We start from the raw sequence: 26,666 nt of genomic DNA on the forward strand, positions 1-26,666 counted from the left end.
CCTCAGACCCAAAAAAAAGGACCCCAAGCCTGACTTCTTGAACCCGCTTTAAATACCAAATTCATTTTTCAAAGCCAGTGAGATTTTTTGTACATATCTGATTCTGGGATATGTCTTAAAATTATTTATTGGCTTCGATAATTTGGAGATTAGAAGTGATTAAAAATGGGACAGGAAATAGGTTTAAAAAAAATTTATTTTTCTTAAAGGTTTCCACAGAATAAGAACCGTTGCATTAAAAACACTGGTGAAATATAATTATGTCATAGAGTTGGCCATAGGACAGGAAGAATCTGGGTAGAGAAAAATTGTATTTAGGTAATTTTGAAAATAAAGTTTTGCGGCCACCCTGATATAATATTCTTCTTAGTAATTAATAATTTTGCAGTTGCTTTCTTTTGACGATTATATTTTTATTACAACATTTTATGAAAAATTCTTTTTTTATTGAATTCAACTTTTTTACATTTAAAAAATTTAACTGTTTTTCGGTTGTGGTATCTTTGTTAAAAAGTCATTAATTAATTTTTTTTACTGAAATTAAACTATTCCAGTTCAAAATTCATTTCTTCGGTCGAAAGCCTAACTGTTTTGTTAATAATTATTATTTTTTTTTTTTGAAAATTCGTTTTTTTAACTGAAAATGTTAATAATTGATTTTTTGTTAAATTGAAAATCCAATATTTGGCTAATAGTTAAACTACTTTATTCAACATTATTTTTTTTCGATTGAAGGTTCATTTCCTTTGCTGAAAATGTTCGAAAGTTGATTTTTTGTTAGTTGAAGAGTAATTTTCTTGGTTGAAATTTCCTATTTTTTTTTTTTTTTGTTAAAAATGCAAGTGAATTAACTTTTTTGTTGTAAATTCATATTTTCGGGTTGAAAATTCCACTTTTTTACAGATAATCCGTTTTTTGGCTTCTAATTTCACCAATTTGGAAGAACTTTATTTTCTCTTCTGGGAGTAAAATCTTTATTTGTTGAAAATTCGTCTTTGTTGTTGGAAAATTCAGCTTCTGGGTTAAACATTTAAACTGCTATGCCAAAAATTAATTGTTTGGTTTGAGATTTGTTATATTAGTTAAAAAATTTTTCTTTCTTAAAAGTTCAACTTTTCGCTTTGAGAATTGAACTGCCTTGTAAAAAATTCATATTTTGCAGGTTGAAAATTCATCGCTTAGGTTAAAAATGTAACTATTTTGTTGAACCCCCCTTTTTTAAAATCAAGAATGGTTTTTTTAACTAAACATATTACTATTCCATTTTGGGTTAAGGAATTTTTGGCTTTGAAATTCAACAGTTTAGCAGGAAAATAAAAGTATTAGGTTGAAAAAAACCTTTTTGATCGAAATATATATTTTTGGTTGAAAATTCAACTATTTGGTTAAAGATTAAACTGTTTTTTATGACATTTTCTTTATTTTGTAGACAATTGATGTATATTGTTGAAAACTTGTGTTTTTTGTAGAACATCAATCTTCTTGATGGAAAATTCTTTTCTTTTTTTGTTTAAAATTTAACTGTTTTTTCAAAAATGCATCTTTTTGGTTAAAAATTTAACTATTTTCTTAGAAACTTATCTTCTTTTGTTGAAAATTCAAGTACTTGGTTAAAAGTTGAAATGTCTTCGTTTTAAAAAATCATTTTTTAAGATTTTCTTCTTTGATTGAAATTTTTTTTCGGTTAAAAATTAACTTTTTATTTTAAAATTCACTATTCCATTTTTTTCAGTTGTTTGATCTTGTTTGATGAAAATTTTATTTTTGGTTGAATTGAACTAGTTTAAACTTCTTTTTTTTTTTAAATAAAGAATTAATTTTTAATATAAAAATTTGAGTATAATTTTTAATTTAAAAAATATATATTTAAGCCATCTATTTCTTTGAGGATTCTAATATTTTGTTCAAAATTTACCTGTTTGATAGAAAATCTTTTTTGTTTGAAAACGCAACTATGTTTTAAGAGTATTTTGGGGTGGGGGTGTCAAAAATCGGCCAATTATATAATAATAATAATTTGTATTCTTGCTTTTTTGTTTAGGCAACTTCGAGAAGGAACATTGGAGGAAAATCGTTTGCAGGATGGCAGTCGGTTGACGCTGTTGCCAAGCGTGGAAACTGGATTGTTGGTGAGCAACTTAACAACACTTTTATAACACACATCTTATGCAGACGGATCCGTTTTTTTTTCTGCTCATTTATTCTCTAACGCTTCTTCCCTCCTCCAGTCTCACCTTTCTATTCATTATTTCATTTCTCCCGTTGTCTTCACCCCCACTGCGTTTTTAATTACCGTTTTGAAGATTACGTGAAGAAGTCGGTGACGTTCACCAAACGGTAGTCTATCCTGGAACCGATACGGAAGGTTCTGAAGAAACTCCGTTAACTCTGGTGCACAAGCATCGTCGGGTCACTTGGTTTCTGGGCCATCAAGTCTCTTTTTAGTGGTCATCTTCTGCTGCAGGAAGAATTTTAATCCAGAGTGCCAACTCACCGGGAAAATCGAAAATTAGTCTGGAATTTTAAGAGTTTGAGAACCGGGAAATAGACGGGCATCTTTTCAGGATATTTGTCCTACCTGGGGAACCTGAAAACTCTGGAGTTGTTGGGGAATTTTTATCAGGCTGCGTCTAGTCGTCCCGAAAAATTTGGAAGTTGGAAATGGGGTGCACAATAGGGTGGCTGAAAGACGATTTTTTTAGAGAGCAACGACCCCCCCCCCCCTCCATTTCATTCCAAATCCGAAAAAATAAATTCCCAAATTTTGTATTTTTTCTGTTTTATTTTAACAGATGTTTCAGGAAGTTTTCTATGTAAAATGCATGGGGAAAAATCACTTTTTTAAGTTTTTGGAATAATTTTTAAAGTTTGAAAAAATGTGACGGGAAAGTATAGGAGCTTGTAGAGAATTATACAGTGAAGAATTTCATGTATCAGACATATGGATTTGACACCTCTAACACACCCCCACGGGTACCTGAAAACTACCCTTAGAACAAAAAATCTCAATTCTTCATGAAATCGACCTTTTGAATACTATATTCTGGTCTTTCTTCACTTAAAATTATTAATATTGGTCTAGTGGAATATTTATTATCATTGGATAATTAATTTTTTATTATTTAAACAAATAGAATTTGTTTGAATAATTAATTTTCGCAAGCATTTTTTCCCCTAAACATTATTACCATTAGTCTAGTGGAATATTTAATAACATTGATTCATTAATTTTTTTATTGTTTAAACAAATGGAATTTGTTTGAATAATTTTTTTAATTCGCTTTTTTTACTTAAAAATTATTACTATTGGTCTAGTGGAATATTAATATTGGTTCATTAATTCCTAATTATGTAAACAAATTCCATGTGTTTAAATAGTTTCTTTTGTAATAATGGTTTTTATAAAAAAAATTTTTTTTTTAAATTAATCAAACAATTTTATTAAATATTCCATTAAAGAAATATTACTAATTTTTAATAAAAAAATTATTTAAACAAATTCCATTTGTTTAAATAATTGAACATTAATTAAACAATAATAATAAATATTCCACTAGTCCAATATTAATAATTCTAAGTAAAAAAAGAGAATGCAGTGTTTAAAAGGTCGATTTCTTGAAGAATCGACATTTTTGGTTTTAAGGGTAGTTTTCAGGTAAACGTGGGGATCTGTTAGTGGGGTCAAACAGTCCGATACATGAAATTCTTCGTTGATTAATTCTCTACAGTCTACATTCTATAGGCCCCCATACTTTCCTGTCACATTTTTTCAAACCCAAAAAAAATATTTAAAAATGGGGGGGGGGGGTCGTTGCCCTCTAGCATGCAAATGAATTTTGCCATGCATTTTTGGACCACCCTAATGCACAATTAGGTTGAACATTTTTGGTAAAAAATTCAACTGTATTGTAAAAAATTCATTTTTTATTGTTCTATTGTTCAAACTATTTAGACGGGATTTTATTTGATTTGATTTGTTAAAGAAATTTTCTTTTTTTCGAAATTTAATTTTGTCGAAAAATCGTCTTTTTTGCTCAAATTTAATTGGTTTAGGTTTAAAATTCTAATCCTTTTTGGTTGTAAATTAACTTTATTGTTGAAAATTCTTATTTTTGGGTTTAAATTTAACTTCTTTGTGGAAAATTAATTTTTTTTTTTATTGAAAAATCAATAGTTTGGCTGAAAATTAAACTGCATATTTGATAGAAACTTCCATTTCGTTGAAAATTTAACATTTTTATTTTTGGTTTAAAAGATATCCTTCATAAGATAAAAATTCAATTATTTCGATGAAAATTTAAATGTACATATTTTGTTGAAAATTTGTCTTTTTTGGTTGCAAATTGACTTTTTTTTTGTTGAAAAAAACTTTTTTTTTGTTTGAAATTTGTCTTTTCATAGCAAATTAATCTTCTTGGTGGATAATTAAACTATTCGGTTAAAAATTGGGCTTTTTTGGTTAAATTCAACTGATTTTGGTCTAAAATTAAAATATCTTTTTTTCGAAATATGCACTATTGCATGTTTCGTTAAGAATTCAACTTTCTTGAGTTTAAAAATCTAGTGCTTGGTTTAAAGTAAGGTAGAAAAAGAAATTCCCCTTAAAAATGTTTTTTAGCTTCAATTATTTGTAAAACTTTTAGAATCTAAACTTTTCCCCTTTTTATAATTAGATAAAAATTCATATCTCTCTTTGGTTGTAAATTTATCTATTTAGTCGAAAATTCTATTTTTTTCTGTTGAGAATCAATTTTCTTCAGCGAAAATGTAACAATTTCATTTTTTGCTGATAATTCGTCTTTTTTGGTAGAATATTAATTTTCTTCGTTGCAAATTAATTTTTTTTGGTGAGAGATTCGTCATTTTAGTTCAAAAATTCTTTTCTTTGGTTAAGCATTCAACTATTTTGTTGAAAATTTATATATTATTTGATAACTTCATCTTTTTTCGTAGAAAAGCCTGAGAAAGTTAGAAAATTTCGAAGTTGGTATTTTGTAGCAACCCTGTTTTTCGAATAATGTTCATGAAGCTACATTGCATTAGGGAAATTAGTGGTTGAAGGGGGTGAGGAGGTGGGATAATGTCCTCATTTTCCGATTAAGCCATCTGGTCACCCTACCAAAAATCGTTGCGTAATATATGGAGGAGCCCTTGATAGGGAAAATTGATTTCCTCTCCCGATTTAAAGGGGATCGATCCAGTCTGGATGTGCCGCAACTGTCGCACCTTTCCGAGTAATCGAAACTCGAGGCTAGGCAAGACAGACCTTAATCAGCTGATGATAGCGTGGCGGCGGGCGGGCGGGCGGCGCTTGCCTTAGCTTTGGCTGGTTCGCTGCGCTTCAGCTCTTGGCTCCTTTTGGCCGACGACGTAGTCTCGTCTCGTTATTGTGTCTCCTCGTTGGTCTCGTATAGTGAGAAGTCGATGGCAGTCGAAGGATGTTGGGGGAATGTTCGTACAAAAGGGGGTGTTCCGAAATTGATGAGGCAAGCTGGCAACAGCGCACGGTCCTTATCAGAGCCGACGAGGCTGGTTCTGTGTTTGCTAGCTGCCAGCCACTGCCAGGTTGCTAGCACATAGCTGTCAAGCGTGCCGCCCGCCCGGACGGACTCTACAGTCAATTTTAAAGCGCCTGCCGCCTTCCTTCGTGCTTCGCACTTACATACCAACGCAACGACGCGACGCCTCACTCGGTTCATTCGTTCGTTCGTTCGATCGAAACTGCTCAACTGCTTTGCTGCTGCTGCTCTGCTGGTTGCGGCAAGACTCGACATTCTGCACACGCGTGCCTAAAATTTCAGGCCGAATGCTCCTTTTCTCACCTGCGAACTCGATCAGCAAATTCTTTTCATATTCCCCCTTCGAAGACACCGATTTCATCCATTTCCGGAACGATTTTCTCCATTCCCCCTTCCCTATTATTAGACTGACACTCTGGCCGAAGAAGGAACATTTTTAAAAGGTTTTTTTTTTGTTCAGCGCAGACACCCTAAAATCTGAGATGTTCCTTCTCGTGAGAAAATCATTTTCGAGCCTTTAAGACAAGGGACTTAAAATAGGAAGTGGGTTTAATGAACTGCAGTTCAGTTTAATGAACTGCAGTTCGGTTTAATGAACTTTTTCGTGAATTATTTTTGGCTTTGATTCAGTATTTTTCATACAAGGTTAATCCGCGTGTATGATTTCGATAACCATCTTGTAGGTGTAGATTATTGATAACAGTATTTAGATTGATACAGGGTTTTATATATCTGATTCACCTAAAACACAATTTAAAAAATGTACTATCTTTTAAAGATAATTAGATTTCTATCAATCATCTCACAAGGAAATAATCAGAGTAGGGATTTTTTTCAATCCCATAAATTACCTACTAAAATTCCATTGGATGAGTGTTAATTTGCCAAAACTTTACTTTTCAATAGCGATCAGTTTTCTAAAATATCGACTTTTAAACAAACAAAAAATATATGGATTGAAATGTTTATTTATTAAATTCGGATATAATATTATGTAAATGTAACATTTTAATACTTGTTTTTATTACGAAATTCGCTTTTTTCTTAAAGTTTTCAGCTGTTGATTTTTCAAAAAGTTTAAAATTCAATTTTCAGCACATATATTTTTAAAAGTTGAAAATTAAAGAAAATTGGAAATTTTTATTTCAGTTGTTAAAAATTCAAATATTAAAATTTGAAAAATAAACTATTGCAATTTGAAGAAAATTCAATTAATAAATTGAAAAAATTGAACTATCAGTTTTCAGCAGATGAATTTTAAACACTTGAAAACTGAAGAAATTTGCACATTGAGTTTGCAACTGTTGAAAATTTAACGGTTTTGAGTTAAATTCTGCATTTTCCACAATTGAATTATCAAAAAGTTGAACATTGAATTTTCAACAGTTAAAGGTTCAGTTTTCGTCGTTAGAATTATCAAAAAGTTAAATAGTTAATTTTCAGCAGGTGACTTTTTGACAGTTTACAATTATTGAAGAAAAGTGGATATTGAATTTTTAACTGTTAAGTTATAAACAGTTGAAAGTGTTTAAAAAATGTAAAAATTGAAGAATATTCATCTGTTGAATTTTGATAAAAATGGAATTTTTAACATTTGAAAATTCAAAATTTTCTACATTTGAATTTTCCAAAAGTTAAAAATTGCGAATTAAATTTTGCTCTGTTAAATTTTCAACAGTTGAGAACTCAATTGTCAGTTTTCCGCAGATGAATTATTAGTTGAAAATGTTATAATGGTTGAATTTACGGCTGCTGAAAATTCAATTTTCAGCACATGAATTTTAAACAGCTGAAAATTAAAGAAAATGTAAAAAATTTCAAATCTTTGAAAATTTCATTTTCAATTTTCTTTTGACTTTCAACAGTTGAATTGTCTTTAATTTGTAACATTTGCAGTTTTTACAGTTATTGATTAAATTTTCTACATTTGAATTTTGAAAAAATTTAATTATCAATTTTTAGCAAATTAATTTCAAAGAGTTGAAACAGTTAAATTAAATAACAGTTGAATTCAATTTTCAACGGTTGAATTTTCGACCGCTAAAAGTTCAATTATCAATTTTCAGCAGATGCATTTTTAACAGTTGAATATTGTAGAAAATTAAAAATTTATATTTTACCAGTGTTAAAAATTATTTAATCAATTTTCAGCAAATGAATTTGAATTTAAGAATTTAAGTTGAATTTTCAATTGCTGTAAATTAAAATGTTCATAATAAATTTTCAATAATTTTTTAACAGTTGAGATTTCAAAAAGTTGAGATTTCAATTTTTAACAGTTACAAATTCAACAGTTAAATTAAGGAAATAATTCAATTTTCAACTGTTACAAATAGAAGAAAATAGATCATTGAATTCCCAAAGAATTAATTTTGAACAGTTGAAAAGTCAGCTATTGAAAGTTGGAGAACATTCAAGAAAAAAAACAATATTTGTATTAAAAACAAGCATTCAAAATGTTATATTTAAATAATTTCACATGAGAAGTTAATAAACATTTCAATCCATAAAATTTGTTGTTGTTGGAAAAAGTAGATTTTTTGGAAAACAGATCGAATGGACTTTTATCAGGGAATTTCTTGAGATTTAAAAAAGAATCCCAACTTTAGTCATCTCCTTATTAGCTAGCATGTTTCAGATCTCATCTTTTTATTAATTCAGAATTTGATGCTGTATAAAAAAAGAATGTATTAGGCAGAGATATTAGATTAGTATGTGACCTTGCAAGGTCATTGCATAAGATGAATGCCATTAGTCAATTCTTGAAAACTCTCGATTACCATTGGTGACCACTTGTCCTTGAACTATTTTACCTTGGCGAATGGAACGCAAGTGATAGTAAAAGTACTAGTTGTTTATCAATTTTCTTCTTTCTGTAGCGAAGGAATTTAAAATACTCTCGAGTAGGGAAATATATTCTTGTCCTGAATCTTTACATAGTAGAGAATTTATGACTTGGATTTTATTTTTATGTTTATTAATTGTTAAAAAACAGGACTCCCAGAGTTTTAGAACGATCGATGATTATTTCTGTTTTGAATTTTCAAATCTTAAAGTTTTACTTTTTTCCATCTGCTTCCCATAAAAGAGATTCAAATTCTGTTACAACCTCCAAATGAACATTCTATTAATATCCTAAATACTATTACTCTGAAATAAGTTTACTCATTTGTGCAAGGTCTTCAAAGGCTTCGAACCTAAACGATTGCGTTGAGCTTTCTATTTATTTTCCCAAGACAGTTCAATTTTACTGCAAACTCCCAAAATATACCAAAAGTTGCAAAAAATTGTCAACACCAGTGTGGAGTTTTGATCTGGAATTGAACTGGAATTTCATTTTAAAACCTGAATTTTTGTTAATATAAACTGTCAAAAAGGACTCTATCTTGTAATGTTGAAATTACTCGAGAATTCAATCATTAATTCCAACTTAAAGGTCTATGATCTCAACTTTGACATTAGGTTGTACTTGTTAGCTCCATCCTTGAAAGCAACAAAATCCATTACTTTCCAAGGTACGGCTCATTTTGGAACAAGGTCTTCGAAGCCCAACTAATCAATTATTTCTTTTAACTCAAAGTTCAAAAAGTAAAACTAAATTATTCTTGTTTCCCATCCACTTCTCCCATGTTAAAGATTTCCATTCCAGTGAAAGGCCGAATTCTGGAACCGCCCTTAAATTTATCTCGCTGACAGGTGTTGGTTTTTAGCCTTTTCGAAGTAAAACTAGAAACTCCGTTTTTTCTGAAGCACATTTTGCTTTGTCTTTTTCTCTGCAGACTTTTTGAATATAAAATTACAGAATAATTTTTAATTAGCTTGCAAAATCCTTTTTTTATGATACTTTATCAATTAACAATAATTGTTTATTTTATCAAGTATTTTATAAACAAAGTAACAAGTTGATTACTTGTCAACAACTGGATGTAGGTTTTTGTTACGAAATCGTCTGCCAGTGACATAGAAACGACCTTATTTCTTATTTGTTTTTTTATATTATTAGTGTTTGTTTTTAAGATTTATTTATATAAATACCAAATATTGTCATCTGACAAAGCCTTCTGATAAATAAGTCTTTTCTGTGTCACTGTAAGTCGATTTCGTAACTTAAAACTACAACCACTTATTGACGAGTAGTCAAGTTGTTAATTTGCTTATAACATTAATTATAAATAAATAATTTTTGACGGGTGGTAATGTATCATAAGGGAAAGATTTTGCCAGGTAATTAAAAATTAATTTCGTTGAAAAAAACGAAATCTGCCAGTTAAAAAATGACGAAAATTTGTATTTATTCATTAAATTTATTTAAATACATAAGAAATGTTGATAAGATTCTTCTCGCGTCATTATAGTCGATTGTGTAAAAAAAAACGACAATCACGTGCCGACAAATTTGTGATCAATTTTTTTCAAGGAAGGAAGTCTTTAGTAGTTGCAAAAAAATTGGATCGTTTGTAGACCAAAATTTCAATTTTCTTAAATAAAGAATAAAATATTTTCAAATAAAATCTCAAAAGATTTTAGAAGCTTTGAAAAAGATTTCCGATATCTCAAAATGATTCCAAAGGTTTGGAAATATTTGGAAGATTTCAAACGGTTTGAAAAGACTTCACAAAGATTTCAGAAAGTTTGAAAATATTTAATAAGGTTTTAAAAGACTTCGGAAAATTTCACAAGGTTTCCCAAAGATTTCAACCATTTTACAAATATTTCAAAGTTTTCAAAAGATTTTAGAAAGGTTTCAAAGATTTAAAAATATTTTATCGATTTCAAATTGTTTCAAAAGACTTCACAAAGTTTTCAATTTTTTTTTAAAGATTTCGAAGATCTCACAAAAGCGTTGCATATTGGATTTAAAAAATTTCAAAAGGTTTCACAAATATTTCAAGGATTTAAAAATATTTTAAAGATTTAATATGGTTTCAAAAGACTTCACAAAGATTTCAGAAAGATTTCAAATATTGAAAATGATTCAAGAAGATTTCAGAGCATTTCAAAAGATTTCAGACTATTTTTAAAGGTTTCGCAAAGATTTCAGAAAGTTTTTAAGGATTTCAAACGATTTCACAAAGATTTATGAAAGATTTCAAGGGCTTTAAATATTTCATAAAGATTTCAAAGATTTCAATATTAGGAAGATTTAAAGTGATTTCAAAAGCTTCACAAATAAGTCAGAAGGATTACAAATATTTAAACAGATTAAACAAAATTTCAGAAAATTTCAAAGATTTCAAAAGATATCAAATATTTAACGTATTTAAAAGATTTCATAATGATTTCAAAGGTTTTGAAAGATATCGAAAATTTCAAAATTAATTACCGAAAATTTTGTTAGGGGCTTCAAATTTTATATTTTGTAGTTCAACATCATCTATTGGAGTTCATTGACAATTTGGAAAACATTATCGAATTCTAAAGTAACCTTTAGAGTAGCATATTTGACATTTCTAAATAGTCAATTATTTATATTACTCAAGTATTAATTAAAATGCAACAGTACAAAAAATTGTTGGTCAACAAAAAGTGTAATGGCTCATTTCACTGCTGGATGTACATAAAAGGAAGCTTGGAGAAACCTGATTTATTGACCTTGAAACCCCTGCAAAGACCTTGAATTTTGTTCCTAAAAATTGCTGACACCCTGGTTTACACAAGTGCCCTTTTTGCATGCAAGAAAGTGCAACTCAGTTTCTGGATCCCTTTGCTCTCGAAGCTGCTCGTTCTTGTTCAAGGTCTTCCAAATAAGAAATCAATTCCCCAATCAATCGTTCTACAATGATATCTTTAGCTGATTGCAAGTCTGCTTGATCTGCCTTCTTTTGTCTTGCACAAGTACCCTTTTTTCATGCAGGAAACTACGAATCACAGTTTCTGGATCCCTTTTCTCTCGAAGCTGCTGATTCTGATTCAAGGTCTTCTAAATATGAAATCAGTTCCTTAATTACTCAATTAATCATTATAAAATGATATCCTAAGCTGAATCCAGGTCTGATCTGACTGCCTTCTTTTTATCACTCATTGCATTTACACAAGTGCCCTTTTTTCATGCAGGAAACTGAAAATCATAGTTTCTGGATCGCGAAGCGGCGTATCCATGCGCGAATATTATCGGTCAATTTAGCGAAGCGAAACGATCGAGGTTGGCACCCAAGCCTTGCGAGCCTGGCATGACTTGTCCAGGAAATTCGGTTTCAGTATTCGGGATCGACAATGGCGGCTACGGCTACATGATGCCCTTCTTCCCACTCGTTGTAGCCTTCGTGTGAAGCCAATGTTATGTGAGCCAATGCGGTCAACAATCTTCGTGCTGGTTGGTATCGCAGGGTTCAAGTCCGTCCTTTTTTTTTTTACCTTTTTGTCCCTTTAAATTAAAAAAAATCCCCGGAAACACCTAAAATCTAGAATGTTCCCCTATTTCTCCTTTTTACAAGATTTCGATTAATTTTTTAAATAATAATAATAATAATAAGGGTGAATTTAAAAAACCCTCAATATTCAGCTGATAAGTTCCCTGACATGTATTCTCTAAAGTGTTGAAATTGTTAATTATAATTGTGAAGTTAATTAAAATTTAGAATTATATTACATGTTCTTTTCTGAATTATTATAGGTGAAAAATGTCAAGTTCGTAGCGCAAATTTGATGTGGATAATGATTTCTTTGCTAATTTTCCTGATTTGAAGGACATCATCGACAGCGATGAAATCAGTATCGATTTATACAAGAAGCTAATCTAAAAAATATATATTTTTTACGAAAATAGGGAAATAATTTCTTTTAAATTAAATAAATTTATGAGCTGTAATAAATATGACTTTAAATTCATTAAATTCCTAAGATTTTAAAGAAAAATATTTTATTTTCAACAAAATAGATGGATTTTTAACCAAATATCAAGGATTGGATAAATTTTCTGTTGAGAATTCACCTGTTTTTTGTTGAAAGTTAATTCTTTTTAAATGAAAGTTTACTATTGTATTTTTTGTCTCAGAATCCATCTCTTTTGGTTGAAAATTTAATTTGTTTTATAGAAAATTTTATTTGGTTAAAAAGTCACCTTTTTTGGTAAAAAAAATCAACTACTGGGTTGAAAGTTTAATTTCATTGTTAAAAATTCATTTTATTGGTTGAATATTTAACTGATTTATTGAAAACTAATCTTTTTGGGGTTCAAAGTTGAATGTTTTCTTGAAAATTCGACTTTTAAGCTTGAAAAATCGACTCGTTTATTGTAAATTCATTTTTCTTGTCTGAATATACAGCTATTTTGTTGAAAATGCAATCCATTTCGACTTGGAATCACAGGAAAATGGTATCTACATTGATCTGATAAGAACAAATGTATTCCCCTATTTTCATGAAAAATCACCCCATTTCCTCTGGTATGAGAGGATTTTGGTCTGTGAAGTCTGTGGTATGGACTATGGTAGCTGAGAACTGAGAAGCATTATTACAGCCAGCCAGCCAGCCAAGCCAAGTAGCTAAGCTATCATGAAGTTTTATACGACCAACGGGGGACCATGGCTGATGGCTTTGCTCGCTCTGGTCTGGTGCAGGCCGAGGCGAGGCAGCTGTATGGATATCTATGTATATCTATAGAGTTTATAGTATTATACATGTAGACCCAGCACCCATACATCCACATAAACAGTCGTCACTGACAGGAGAGGCTGACTGGCTGCCTGGCACACTCTTGTGAATATAGAGCTCACACGTGTACACATAATGTATAATGTATAATGTGGGAGGGAGGGTGAGGGTGAGGGCGAAAAGGCGTAGGTCCGAGTTCGCTCGCCTGGTTGCTTGCCTGCCTGCTTACACTTACTTACTACTTGGCTGACTGCGTTTTGCTTATGTAGTGGTCTACCCGTATACCGGGACGTGACACGTGGGTCACTTCACCCACCCATTGGATGTGGGAAAGAGCAGGTTGCATCGGTTGGGTTGCATTCACTCTCTGGCGCCACCTACGTCCACTGATTTTAAACTTCAGATGCACTCGGATGCTGCGCCAGTCGATAAACCCAGGGAAAAACGATCAATCCAAGTGATTCAAGTCTTGGAAGCGAAAGGGGCCTTTTAAATGCATACTTGCATTCTTTGGAATTTCGGGATCCTTGGTCTTTTCTCACTTTGAGAGCGAGGTTGAATCTTGAATTGGAAGTCGTGAAGATCTTTTGGAATACATCGTTTTGTCTCTTTAGTCTCGAAATCTTTCATCTCGAGCTAGAATCTTGGGTCTGTAGGAATGTTGCATATTCTAGGATTTAGGGTTCGTTGGTGTTCTGTAATTTTAGAAATTAGGCTGGATCCTGAATTGGAAGTCATGGAGATTTTCCGAAATACATCCTTTGATCTCTTTAGACTCAAAATCTTTAATATCGAGTTACAATTTTCAGTCTGAAGAAATGTGGATAATCTGGGATTGAGGGTTCCTGGTTATTCTGCAATTTTGTAAAATAAGTTGTATTCTGAATTGGAAGTCGTGGAGATTTTTTGGATCGCATCCTTTGGTCTCTTTATTCTTAACATCTTTAGTCTGTAATTCGAGTTTTGAGTCTTTGCAGGTGTTTGATGTTCTGGGATATTTTGTACCTGACTTAAGACATTTTGTGATATGCTGGATCTTCAAAATTATCTGGTCAACTGGAGCCTTCAAATATTCTCATATCAGTTGTATAGTTGAATAATTGACCTACCGTCCTTAAAGTTGATCGGACAATTTTCAGTTGGGAATTTTTTAAATGTCTGGTTTCAAATTAGCGTATATAAATTAGACTATCTTTAATTTTTTAGAGGCCCTTGATTTCCATTTGTTTCCTGTTACCTTTTAAGGTGAAACTATTTTTTCACTTTATATTTAAGCATATTTTCAAGCTTCTTCGGTAAGTTTCCTAAAATAACACCCGATATTTCAAAAATCGAAATTCCGACAGATTTCAAGGGATTTCGTAAATTTCACGAAATTTGCATTATTTTAAATTGTATTTGGAACAATTTTCATTGATAAAATATAATTGGGGAAAAATATTTCGTTCATTTGAACGTGCAAAACTTCAGGTAGATGCAGGAATTACTATTATTTCAATTCCCTCAAATCTGGAATTCCTGGATTTGTTTCTATTCTGGAATTCCTGGATTTGTTTCTATTCTGGAAGTTCAGAAATTGGCAAATTGCCTTAGAATTTTGAGTACTGTTATGAATACTTGAATTTCTATATTGAAGCATGATGAAAGTTTGCTGTGCTACTCAAATTATTCAGAAATTGATCAAATTGATCTTGCATTAATTCTTAAAAATCCTATTAGTTTATTTTCAAAATTTAATTTAAAGCTATCTAACCAGGAACAATTTTCCTAATGATGGCAATACAAATGTAAATTTTATCGTAACAGGACTTTTGTGTTTGTACCTACAGCTGCGAATTCCAACTAATTTCTCTCGTGCATGGATAAAGTTTCCTTTGTAATACCTGGACTTACAAGTCTTGGCAACCTGCTATCGACTATCGTGACAGGTTCCTGACTCTACTTATTATACTGTTGCAAGTGTGCTCGATTGCAGCTCTTAAGAATTTCGTAAATTGAATGAGCTCTATAAGGAACACACTTGCTAGTTTGGTCGATCGGTGAAGTCAACCGACAGACGTGGCCTTTCATTTCAAACCTTGCGTGGTACCATAAATTGATCATCTATTCAACTAAAACTAAGTTAGTCAGGCGTTCAAACACTCATTCCAAAAATTACTCACTCACAAAGTGAGTTGAATAATTAAACACTTTTTTTATATTGTCAGATATATTTTGCCCATGAGAAAATAGGAGGCATAAATTAAATTACCGAATCCTCGTAGCGATTTTCAACGAAAGAAGTCTGTTAGGTGTTTCTAGCGGGTGGGGACCACCTAGCGGTGCTAAGGGTCTGGGCTTCGATTCCGCGAGGTTTCCTCTTCCTCTGCAGGTCTTCTTGCGTTTCTATCTTTCAGCCGGGCTCTTATCGATTTCCCTTATCTTTGCACGTGCAATATCCGTGCATTCACGTTTCATTCAAACCAAGCTGCGTGCTACTCGCTATATCTACTCTCACCAGATTGAATTTTCAGACTCAGAACATCAAGTCCAACCCCAAAGTCCATTCCCTAGATCTCATCTACATATGTATAAGCCAATAACGCTTTCTTTGCAAATCCACTCGTACTCTATCAAGCCCAGCTCAATCTTGAAATCTTAACTTTATCAAATCTTTAATAAAATCAATTCGAATTCTACACGTAAAAATCCTTTTTTAATTTCAGGCTCAACGTCCTGAACAGAGTGTGATGCAAGCCCTCGAGAGTCTCAGCGACTCCCAGGTGAATGACTTCCTATCGGGCAAAGCGCCTCTAAATTTAACGATGCGACTTGGCGACCACATGATGCTCATCCAGCTTCAGTTATCAACCGTCACACCAGCACCTTCAGCCGACCGATCCAGCGGTCCCACCTCAAGTGCAAGCACCTCACTCTCAGGAAGCAGTCCCAGCGCCACAACCTCATCATCCTCAGAAACAATGACCTCGAATCACGTCTCCACTCCCCTCTCAAATCGAAGATCCACCGTCCTCTCAGCCAGATCCACCAGCTCCTCCACCAAACTTCAAAATACGACAGCTAGGACCTCTTCGCTAATCAGCAGCTTGGCTTCCGCAAGCTGCAACACAAGCCTCTTCACAGCCACGACCACAACGAACGCCGTCTGCTCCGAAAGAACAACGCCTTCACCCTCCTCCTCCTCATCGCCATCATCTACCACCTACTCTCCAGTTTCCTCGCCACACTCTATTTTCTGCCCCCAGAGTTCGACTCTACAGCAACCCAGAACCAGCAACGTTCCAAACTCGCCTCCACCGAGTGGTGCCAGCACAAACAACAACACCTCCTCTCGCCAGTCATGCCTCTTGCATCACCATCACCACCATCACACCCACCATCATCATCATCACCACCACCATCATCATCATCACGCGAAAAGGGCACTCAACCTTCGCTCGCAAGCTTCCAACTCAGTGGAACTCTCTCCATCTACCTCGGTATCCGGATGCTCGGATCTCTCCTCTGTCACGTCCCTGAGAGACGATGACTCCTCACCTCAGAAGAAAAAATTGTGCACTGGTCATCATCACCATCAGCAACAGGCGCAACAGCAGCAGGCGCAGCCATCAAATTCTTCGACCACCAGTAGTTCCTCGAGCACAAGGAGTCCCGGAAGTGGAGAATCGTGCTCGGCTACGAGTACGGACGCGGGAGTGGGACTTGCGGATGTTGGTAAAGGAACCTCAGCGACACTGGACACGAGAGCACTTGCGGAAGCTTCACGCAATCTCACCCAGAAGCTCAAGCAGCTCTCCTCTGAGGTATTTAAACTCTCCTGGGTTGATCTAGCCGAGGTATCGAGTTACCGAAGCGAGTTCTCCACACAAACTTGATTTATTGAAAGTGATCCTACTTGAATTACGTAAGAGCTTAAAGGGGGTGGGGAGACATTGTGTTATGTGTTAAGGAAGAGGGGGGGGGGGTACTTCACTCGCTCACGTAATTTTTGCAAATTCGCAAAAACTTTCTGCTTGAATATTGATCTTTTCAGAGATATGTTAAGCTGGCACAACACTCAAAGTGACCACTGGACCGGGAAATGATCGGGACTTTTTTGAGGCCGAGAAAAACCGGGAAATGACAGTGAATTTTTTTTAACTGAAATTTGACAAATTTGTAGAAGAAAAATCTGTCCACTCTCGATTTCAACAGTTTAAAAATAATTAGTTGAATTGTTATGTTTTTCAATTATACTATTATTTACCTTACAATGCGTAATTCAAAATTTGTTTCTTTACAAATTTTCAATTTAAATTTCTCATTTTTAAGCTTTTAAGCCTTTGATGTTGAAAATTTGAGATAAAAAGCATTTTTATTTAATCCATTAACGATCAAAGCTATCAATTTTATAACATGAGTTTGACCGCAAAATTGTTGGGTATAGCAAAACAATAAATAGATCAAAAGTACCGTTCCGTATGTTTTTGGGTGAGCTAAATTCGAATCCGTGGTCAAAATTCGAATATTTTGAATTCAAAATTAAATATGGCGGTTTTTGTATACAAAAATAGTGAAAATTGTTTAATTTTTTATTTTTATAATTTTTTTTCAGACATAAAACGCGTTAATATCTGAAAATTTCTTCAACCATCGGTGCACAAAATTCTTAAACTTTAACAAAACATTTTTATTTATATGTTTTTTCTTCCAAATGGCATGGAAAGAATTCGCATGAAGTTTTATCAATTATTTCCCAAAATCTATAGGCTTTGGTACAAATTTTCCAAGAATAAAAATGGCTTAGAATTAGTCAAAGAATATTCATGAATTTTTTCAGATTTTTTGAAAAATTTTTTCTGAATAATCTAAAAAAAATTTCCATGGAACTTATTTTTAAACTTTCAAGTTTTTGAGAAAAACAAAGATGATGGAAAAAAACAGTTTTTGGAACATTTTTGCATTTTGTCCGCCATTTTGGAAGAAAAAAAAAAATATATATATATATATATAAATTTTTTGTTAAAGTTTAAGAATTTTGTGCACCGATAGTTGAAGAAATTTTGAGATACTAACGCGTGTTATATCTGAAAAAAAATTATAAAAATAAAAAACATTTAATTTTGACCACGGATTCGAATTTAGGTAACCAAAAACATAAGGAACAGTACTTTTGATCTATTTATTGTTTTGTTATACCCATAAATTTTGCGGTCAAACTCATGTTATAAAATTGATAGCTTTGGTCGTTAATGGGTTAATAAATAAATAAATTTTGTTTAAATTTATCTGTACTTTAAATAATAAAAAGTGAATAAAAACGATTTGACAAAACGATTTTAGACCAGTTCAAATTTTAAGAATTTTCAAATTTTAACGTTAAAACTTAAACGGTTTCAATTTAAAGTCTTAGTCATAAAATAAATTTGAACGTGTGACTGAAAGTTTATAAACTATTTTCAACTTAAAAATAACTTCATAATAATATATTGTTAATTAGAGGATTTTATTAAATTAAAAATATTGTTTTATTCTGAATTATTCAATTTTTAACCCATTCACTTTGAAATTTTTAATTAAAAAAAAGATTAATTATTGAATATTTAGTAATATTTGAATTTTTATTTGAGACAAGTAAATTGAAACCAAATATTTAAAAGTAAAGAATCTTTAACTGAATTGTTTGACATAGAAAGCCTGGAATCATTAAAATTTCGAAGATACTTTAAACTTTGAACGTTACAATTTTAATTGTTTTATTTGAAAAATACTTAATTTGTAAGTGAAAATTTAAAATTTTGATGTATAATTTACAAATGAACATTTGTAGAAAAAATTTGAGTAATTTAAAGAGATATTTAGGAGTTTTAAAAAGATTAAAAATTATCATGAAAATTTTAGAAAGTTATCTTCAAATCTTCTAGAATCTTTTTTGAAATTGTTGTTTAAATCTTTAAAAAAACTATTTAAATATTCTCTTAAAATAGTTTTTCATTCTTTTGAAGCCTTTCACCATTCTTGAAAAGAATCTAATTGTTTTCTTTAAAATCTGCGAAAATCAAAATTTTGTTTTATATTAGGCTATCATTTCAAGTTTTACATTAGGTTTGAATCTTTTCAAAACTTCTACATTTCTCTTAAAATCACTGCAATTTCGCCTACAAATAATTAATGTTCAATTGTTATTTATACCTCCAAATTTGAAAGAAATTGGATTTTCTGAAAATTGTAGAAAAAATGCAATTAATTTTGACAGATATTTAGAAGTTCTGAAAAAAATTCCAAAATAATTTTAAATTTAAAACAAATTTTAAAAAATTTCTATATTTCTCAAGATTTTGAAATAAAATTTTGAGGCTTTCCAAGGGTGTTTAAACTATTTAAAAAGAAAATAATTGAATTTCTAATTTAATAAGTGTTCAGTTAAAAAGTTTTCAATTTTTCAATATTTAATGTTTCTAGCTTAAAATTCCTTAAAATTATATAATTTTGAAAATTTTAAAGTTCATTGATTGATTTGTTAATTTAGAGCATTGAAAATGATAACGTGGATTTATATTTTTTTATATTGAAAAATGTTAGTAACTTCAATTTTATATGGGTGAATTAATGAACATTTGAAGACAACATTTTTTAATTAAAATCGTTCAAATTTCAATTTTAAAAGTGTAAAATTTAACAGTTCCACTTTGAGTGCTTTCATTTGCAGCTCAGTTTTTATTACCTCGAGTGGAAAATTATTTAGCTTTAGTGTTGCATTTTTTAAATTTCATTGACTGTGAAAAATGCATAGATTTTTCTTTATTTCTCACGGGCCACATAAATTAAAAATAAAATAGAGCCGAAAAAAACTTTTTTTCAAATTCAGAATTTATTGGATTAAAAACTCTCCTTTCTCAATCCTTGACGTTTTGGTACAATGCTTACATTTTTCAAAAGGTTTCAACCTGTGTTTTCGAAGTTTGAATTAATCAAACATAAGATCAATGTCGTAGAGTAAAAAAATTAAATAAATTTTTTTAATTTTGAACAAAAGATTTTGAATTTTTAACTAAAAATAATTTTTTTTGAAAACCTAGGTTATCCTTAAAAAAAAAGATAATTTTTCTTTAAAAAATCGACTTTTTTAAACAAAATACGTGAATTTTTGATGAAATACTTGCATTTTCAATTACATTTTTTTATCCAAATTATTGAATTATGAACTAGAAAAAAAGGTTTTCAACCAAAAATGGAATACTTAAATTTTCAGTTAATGAAATTAATTTTCAAATGAAACAATAATTCTTCAATTGGAATAGTTGGATTTTATGCTAAAAAGATGAATTTTAAACCATAAAGATTAATTTTCTATAAAGAATACGAATTTTCTACAAAATACATAATTTTTCAAACAAATAATTTAATTTTAAAATGTAAAATATCAATTTTCAACCTAATAGTTTAATTTTCACCCAAGAAAGATAAATTTTCAATCAAAAATAGAATAGTTTACTGCGATCAAAAGTAAATTCTAAGTTTTCAAAATTAAATTGTACAATGATTTAATTAAATTAAATGAAAACATTAAAGTAATGTTTTTATTTGACAAATAATATTCTTGTTTAAAAGTTCATATTTTTGGTTGCAAATTGAACTACTTTGTTGAAAATCCTTTTTTTTTTTGTTGAAAATTAATCTTTTCAACTAAAAGTTGAACTATTTCATTTTTTGTAAAAAAAATGGATATTTGTTTAGTGGAAAATTAAAGTATTAATTTCAAAATTAATTTATTTTGAAATGTTTGGCTCTTTTATTAAAGAATGTTTTTAACTGGCGAAAAAAATTTTAATTTAACTGAAAAAAAAAAACGAAAATTAAAAATAAGCCGTCAGGTAGACATTCTATTTTCATCGGTGACTTCAATACCTGAAAATCCCCGCTTTCAAATCAGAAAATTTTCAAACCTTTTCAACTCTTTTTAATTGATCAAAAAAATTCAAAATGAACTAAAAAAACAAAGGGAAAATTAAAAATAATTCGTCGGGTAGGCATTCTATTTTCGCGTTTTTAACTTAACAGATGATCTTCTTCAATTCAGTGAACCGTTTTGATTGAATATTAAAATAATTTCTGAAAATTATCAAACCTTTGTGTTTATTGAACTTTTGTTTGTAGGAGAACGCGCGACGTAGACAAGGAGCGATAATCGAAAGCATGCACCATCATGGAAAGGGTGTGTATTCCGGAACCTTCAGTGGAACTTTAAATCCAGCTTTACAAGATCGCCATGGACGGCCAAAAAGGGACATTAGCACCATCATCCATATCCTGAATGATCTTCTTTGCGCTACACCAGCAACATCAGCAGGTCACTACAAGCATCACCATAGGTATTCAAGCACTCGACAAATTTCATCTTCGACCTCGGGAGGAGCTTCCACTGGTTCCTCCTCAGCCACTGCGAATGGAATGTCCAGTGTCTCAACGAGCTGTCCTGATTCGCCCAATCTTGGATATTCCAGTGGTACGTATTTTCAACGAAAAACGATCTTATTTTATTTTTTTTTTTTTTCTAAATCAGGGTGACCACTTGACCGGTAATTTTTAAAATACCGCCAAACGGGATAAATTTGGATATTTCTAAATTAATCATTTAAATTATTTGAGGCAGTTGTCGTGCCTAAAGTCAGATATCTGAAAAAAATATTTTTTTTACATGATTTTAAGAATTAAAATATTATAACTGATGTCATTCCAAATTAAAAAAAAAAAATATATTAAATTTAACCTTGTTTTTTTTGCAATAAAACTTTTTGCTGACCCGCACTTCTTACCATTTTTTAAAAAAATGATTGCATTTTAATAAACGAGAGCTTATTTTTGTCCGGGAAAACATTCTATATAACTCTACTATTTCCAATTTAAAAAATAACTGAATAATCTTAAAATAGAATTATTTTTTCTTTAAAAAAAAGTTCAACCATAGAAAAATTTACTTTCAAAATCGGAAACAGTGAAATTGTAGAGAATGTTTTTCGTGTAAAAGAAGCCGTCATTTATTAAAATGCAATCATTTTTCAAAAATAGTTATCAGGGAATTGTTTCGAACGTGCTTAATTTTTTTAAATCTTTTATTGTATTTAATATTCATGTGGTTTTATTTATAAAATTAGCTCCATATTATTGGATTTAACTATTTCTTTGGAAAATTAGTTCTTAAAAAATGAATAAATTAAATTTTTTTCAACGAGAAACATAACTTAATTGTTTTATTTAAAATCTATTTTATATGAAAATTCAAAATTCATCTTTTTTGAAAATTTAATTATTTCGTTGGTAAATCCTTTTTTTTTGTTTTATTGTAAATTAATTTTTGAAACCGAAAATTAAATAATTTTGTGGAAAATTCATTTCTTTCGTTAAAAATTGAACTATTTTTTTTAAACACTTTTGTTTAAAATTATTTTCTGTTGTTAATCATTCGTTTCTTTTTTGGATGAAAATAATTTTTTTTAACTAAAATTTTAGCTAATCTAGTTTAATATTCCATCATTTTAGTTCAAAATTCATCTCTGGTTGAAAATTAACTTTTTTTTAACTGAAAATTTAAATATTAAATTTTTTTTATTTGAAAAGTCGTTTTATTTTTATGTTAAAACATTATTTTTATGCTGAAAATTTAACTATCCATTTTTGCTTTAAAATATTTTTTCTTTAGTTAATCTACATTGGTTAAAATTAAATTATTTAATGTTTGAAGATGCACCATTTTTATTGACAATTTCTCCCTGGTTGATATTTTCTTGTTTTTCAACTAAAAACATAACTTCATTTTTTTATGTAAAATTTATCTATTTTATATTAAAATTCAAAATTCATCTTGTTTTTTGAAAATTTAATTATTTCGTTGGTAAATCCTTTTTTTTTTGTTTAAAATTCATTTTTTAGACCGAAAATTAAATAATTTTGTGGAAAATTTGTTTCTTTTTTGGACGAAAATAATTTTTTTTTAACTGAACTATCCACTTTTGTTTAAAAATATATTTTCTTTAGTTGAAAATTAGGTTTTTTTTTGTAGCTGAAAATCAATTTTTTAACTAAAAATTCAACTGTTCTTTTTTTAATTAAAAATTAATTTCTTTCATTGAACATTAAACTATTTTATTGAAACACTTTCGTTAAAAATTAATTTTTTTAAGGGTTGAAGAAGATTTGGTTGATGTGGTTGAAGATTCTTTTTTGTTTGTTGAAAATTCGAATTTTTCTTGAAAGAAAAACATTAATAAGTTTAAGTACGGTCAGTTCTTCTTGTTTCGTTCTGAATTTCACAAATAGTATAACATTATTGTTGAAATCATAGTAAAAATTCGTTTTTTGTTAAATATTATTGAGCTGAAAATCAACATTTTCTATGTTTGGTTGAAAAATTGTATTTTTTAGTTGAAAAATCAACCATTTGATTGAAAATTCGTCTTTTTTTGATTGAAAATTTGAATATTTAGTTGAAACTTCGTTTTTTGTTTGGTTGAAAATTAATTTTTTAAACTAAAAATTAGACTGTTTTATTTTTTGTTGAAAATTCATTTTTTTTCGTTGAAAATTGAACAATTTTTTTGAGACTTGAATTTCTTTATCTGTGAATTGAACTATTCTATTTTTGGTTGAAAACCGATTTCTTTAGTTGAAAACTGAACAAATTTGTTGAAATTTTGTTGTTATAAATTAACTTTTTTAAATTGAAAATTCAACTATTTAATTAATAAAACTAAAAAAAAACTAAACTATTTCATTTTTGGTTCAAAATGTATCTTTATTAGTTGAAAATTCAACGCATAAAGATAAATAAACTTATAAAAACACATGTACTCTGAAACGTTCTTTCAGTGGACAATAATTATATATTAGTGGAATTCAGAACTTTTTAATAAAAAATAGACGAATTTTCAACAAACATATTAACTTTTCAACCAAAAAGGGTTTTAATTTTAAATAATACAAAAAAATAATTACATATTCAATAAAGCTGAATGATTTTAAACTAAATATTTGAATTTTCAACCAAAATTTTTTAACCAAGAACAATATTTCTTTGCCAAAAATAAAAAACGAATTTTTAACCAAAAATATTAATTTTTAATAGTAAAGTTTTTTAAATTTATTTTTTCTATCTAATAAAATGAATTCTCAACAAAGTACACGAACTTTAAACCAAGTAATGAAAATCTCAACTAAAACGCGTACATTTTCGAACAAAAATAGATAAGTTACATTTTCGATTTAAAAAATTAATTTTTTATCAAACAAGACGAATTTTTAACAAAAAATATATTTTTGTTGAAAATCGATTTCTTGAGTTGAAAACTGAAAAAATTTGTTGAAATTTTGTTGTTGAAAAACACTTTTTTTATTTAAAAATGAAAATTCAACTATTTAATTTTACAATCAATCAGTCAATGAACTTTAAAATTTTCAAAATTATATAATTTTAAGGAATTCTAAGCTAGAAACATCAAATATTGAAAAATTGAAAAAATTTTAACCGAACACTTTTTAAATTGGAAATTCAATTATTTTCTTTTAAAATAGTTTAAACATCCTTGGAAAGCTTCAAAATTTTATTTCAAAATCTTGAGAAATCTAGAAGTTGTTTTAAATTGGTTTTAAATTTAAAATTATTTTGGAATTTTTTCAGAACTTCTAAAAATCTGTCAAAATTAATTGAATTTTTTCTACAATTTTCAGAAAATCCTGCAAATTTTAGCAAATTTCTTTAAAATTTGGATGTATAAATAACAATTGAACATTTATTATTTGTAGGCGAAATTTGAGTAATTTTAAGAGATGAAAAATTATTGTAACAGAGTATTTAAAAAGTTTTTCAAAGATTTAAACAAAATTTTCAAAAAATATTCTAGAAGTTTTTAAGAAAACTTTATAAAATTTGCATGATAATTTTCAATCTTTTTAAAACTCCTAAATATCTCTTTAAATTACTTAAATTTGTTCTACAAATGTTCATTTGTAAATTACAAAATCAAAATTTAAAAATTTCACTTACAAATTAAGCATTTTTCAAATATAGCAATTAAAATTGGCACGTTCAAAGTTTAAAGTATCTTCGAAATTTTAACGATTTCAGGCTTTCTATGCCAAACAATTCAGTTGAAGATTCTTTACTTTTAAATATTTGGTTTCAATTTACTTGTCTTAAGTAAAAATTCAAATATTGCTAAATATTCAATAAGTAATCTTTTTTTAATAAAAATTTCAAAGTGAATGTGTAGAAAATTGAATATTTTCGACTGAAACAATATTACATTTTTTTTAATCCTTTAAGAATATATTATTATGAAGTTATTTTTAAGTTGAAGATAGTTTGTTCAAGTCTTTAAGAAAGCGTTTAAAAATCCTTTAAATTAAAAATGTAAGCTTAGAAATAAAAATTTTAAATGGAAAATTTGTAGAGTAAAAAAAAATTAGAATTACGAATTGTAAGCTAAATAATAGCATAATTGAAAAACATAAAAATTCCACTAATTATTAAAAAACTGTTGAAATCGAACGTGGACAAATTTTTCTTCTACAAATTTGTAAAATTCTGCGGACAAAAAAAAATTCATTGTCATTTCTCAGTCTGGTGGCCACCCTGATTTTTTCACTATATAAGATGAAAATTCTATCTAAAACTATTTGTTTTTGATGAATATTTGTTTTTAGCATTGAATCATTGTTTTATACTTCACAAAACAACCGTAAAAACACTTTTATACAAAAATTAAAATACATGTTTAAAATTGTACCTACTATTTCTAGTTCCATTTTTCGACACCATGTGGCGAAAAAAAGACTTGTTTAATTTTGTCTGATTATCGAAATTTTCGCCAACAGAGGAACTGTCGAAAGAGAACGAAGCGACGAAGGGAAAGCTGAAACGTTTGCGCCTGGTGATGGAGCAACGGAGAGCGAAAAGGAAAGCGAGAAGGCAAGCTCGAGCGGCGCCTTATACAACCCAGTGGGCAGCCGTGACGCCCGATCCGGATCCCAATCACGACCCCAACACGCCAGCTGCATCGGCCAATAGCGGTGGCTCAAAAACGACCGATTCGCAAACTGAATCCGATTTGCAGCCCTGCAATACGGAACCCGTTGTCGCTTAAGAAATATATATATATATTTTTTTTTCTTTCTCTAAGACACCGACCGCCTCCTCGCAAAGAAGAAAAAGCCGCCGTTGTGGTTCACTAGGAGTCGCGAAATTCTCGTAGATTATTGGATTTTCACTCACGAACTTTGTACCGCCGAGTGATAATGAGACGACTTTTCGATTTATCGTCTCGAATCGATAAACTATCGTCTCGCATAACGTCGTTCACCGCCATTATTATAATCCCGCTAAATCGTAAGTAGTTATGAATTAGTAATATTCCTCGGAGTGTGTTTCAAACGAGAAGCAATAAATATATATTATATATAAATCGGTGCGGAATTACGTCGGTGAGCGGAAGTAGAAGTTTTTTTTTTTTACGATTACGTATTTTATAGTAGATCGCTTTTAGCGCAATAAAGATTGCGCAGTTTTTGTTTTCTGTCCGT

The 26,666-nt window shown here is 29.9% G+C and overlaps 1 protein-coding gene across 1 annotated transcript in view; it reads left to right on the forward strand.

Annotated features, from left to right (window-relative positions):
• The window catches only part of LOC117169141 (midnolin-B-like), a 62,595-nt gene extending 35,935 nt beyond the window's left edge, over positions 1-26,660 (forward strand). Inside the window, exons 2-5 of the mRNA XM_033355339.1 lie at positions 2,042-2,129; positions 15,818-16,915; positions 21,249-21,597; positions 25,962-26,660. Of these exons, the coding sequence (XP_033211230.1) occupies positions 2,042-2,129; positions 15,818-16,915; positions 21,249-21,597; positions 25,962-26,230 (1,804 nt within the window). The 3' untranslated portion in view covers positions 26,231-26,660. The remainder of the gene's footprint in view (positions 1-2,041; positions 2,130-15,817; positions 16,916-21,248; positions 21,598-25,961) is intronic.
• The last annotated feature ends 6 nt before the right edge of the window (positions 26,661-26,666 follow it).

This window comes from Belonocnema kinseyi, chromosome 3 (genome assembly GCF_010883055.1).
Source record: "Belonocnema kinseyi isolate 2016_QV_RU_SX_M_011 chromosome 3, B_treatae_v1, whole genome shotgun sequence".
Taxonomy (NCBI): domain Eukaryota; kingdom Metazoa; phylum Arthropoda; class Insecta; order Hymenoptera; family Cynipidae; genus Belonocnema; species Belonocnema kinseyi.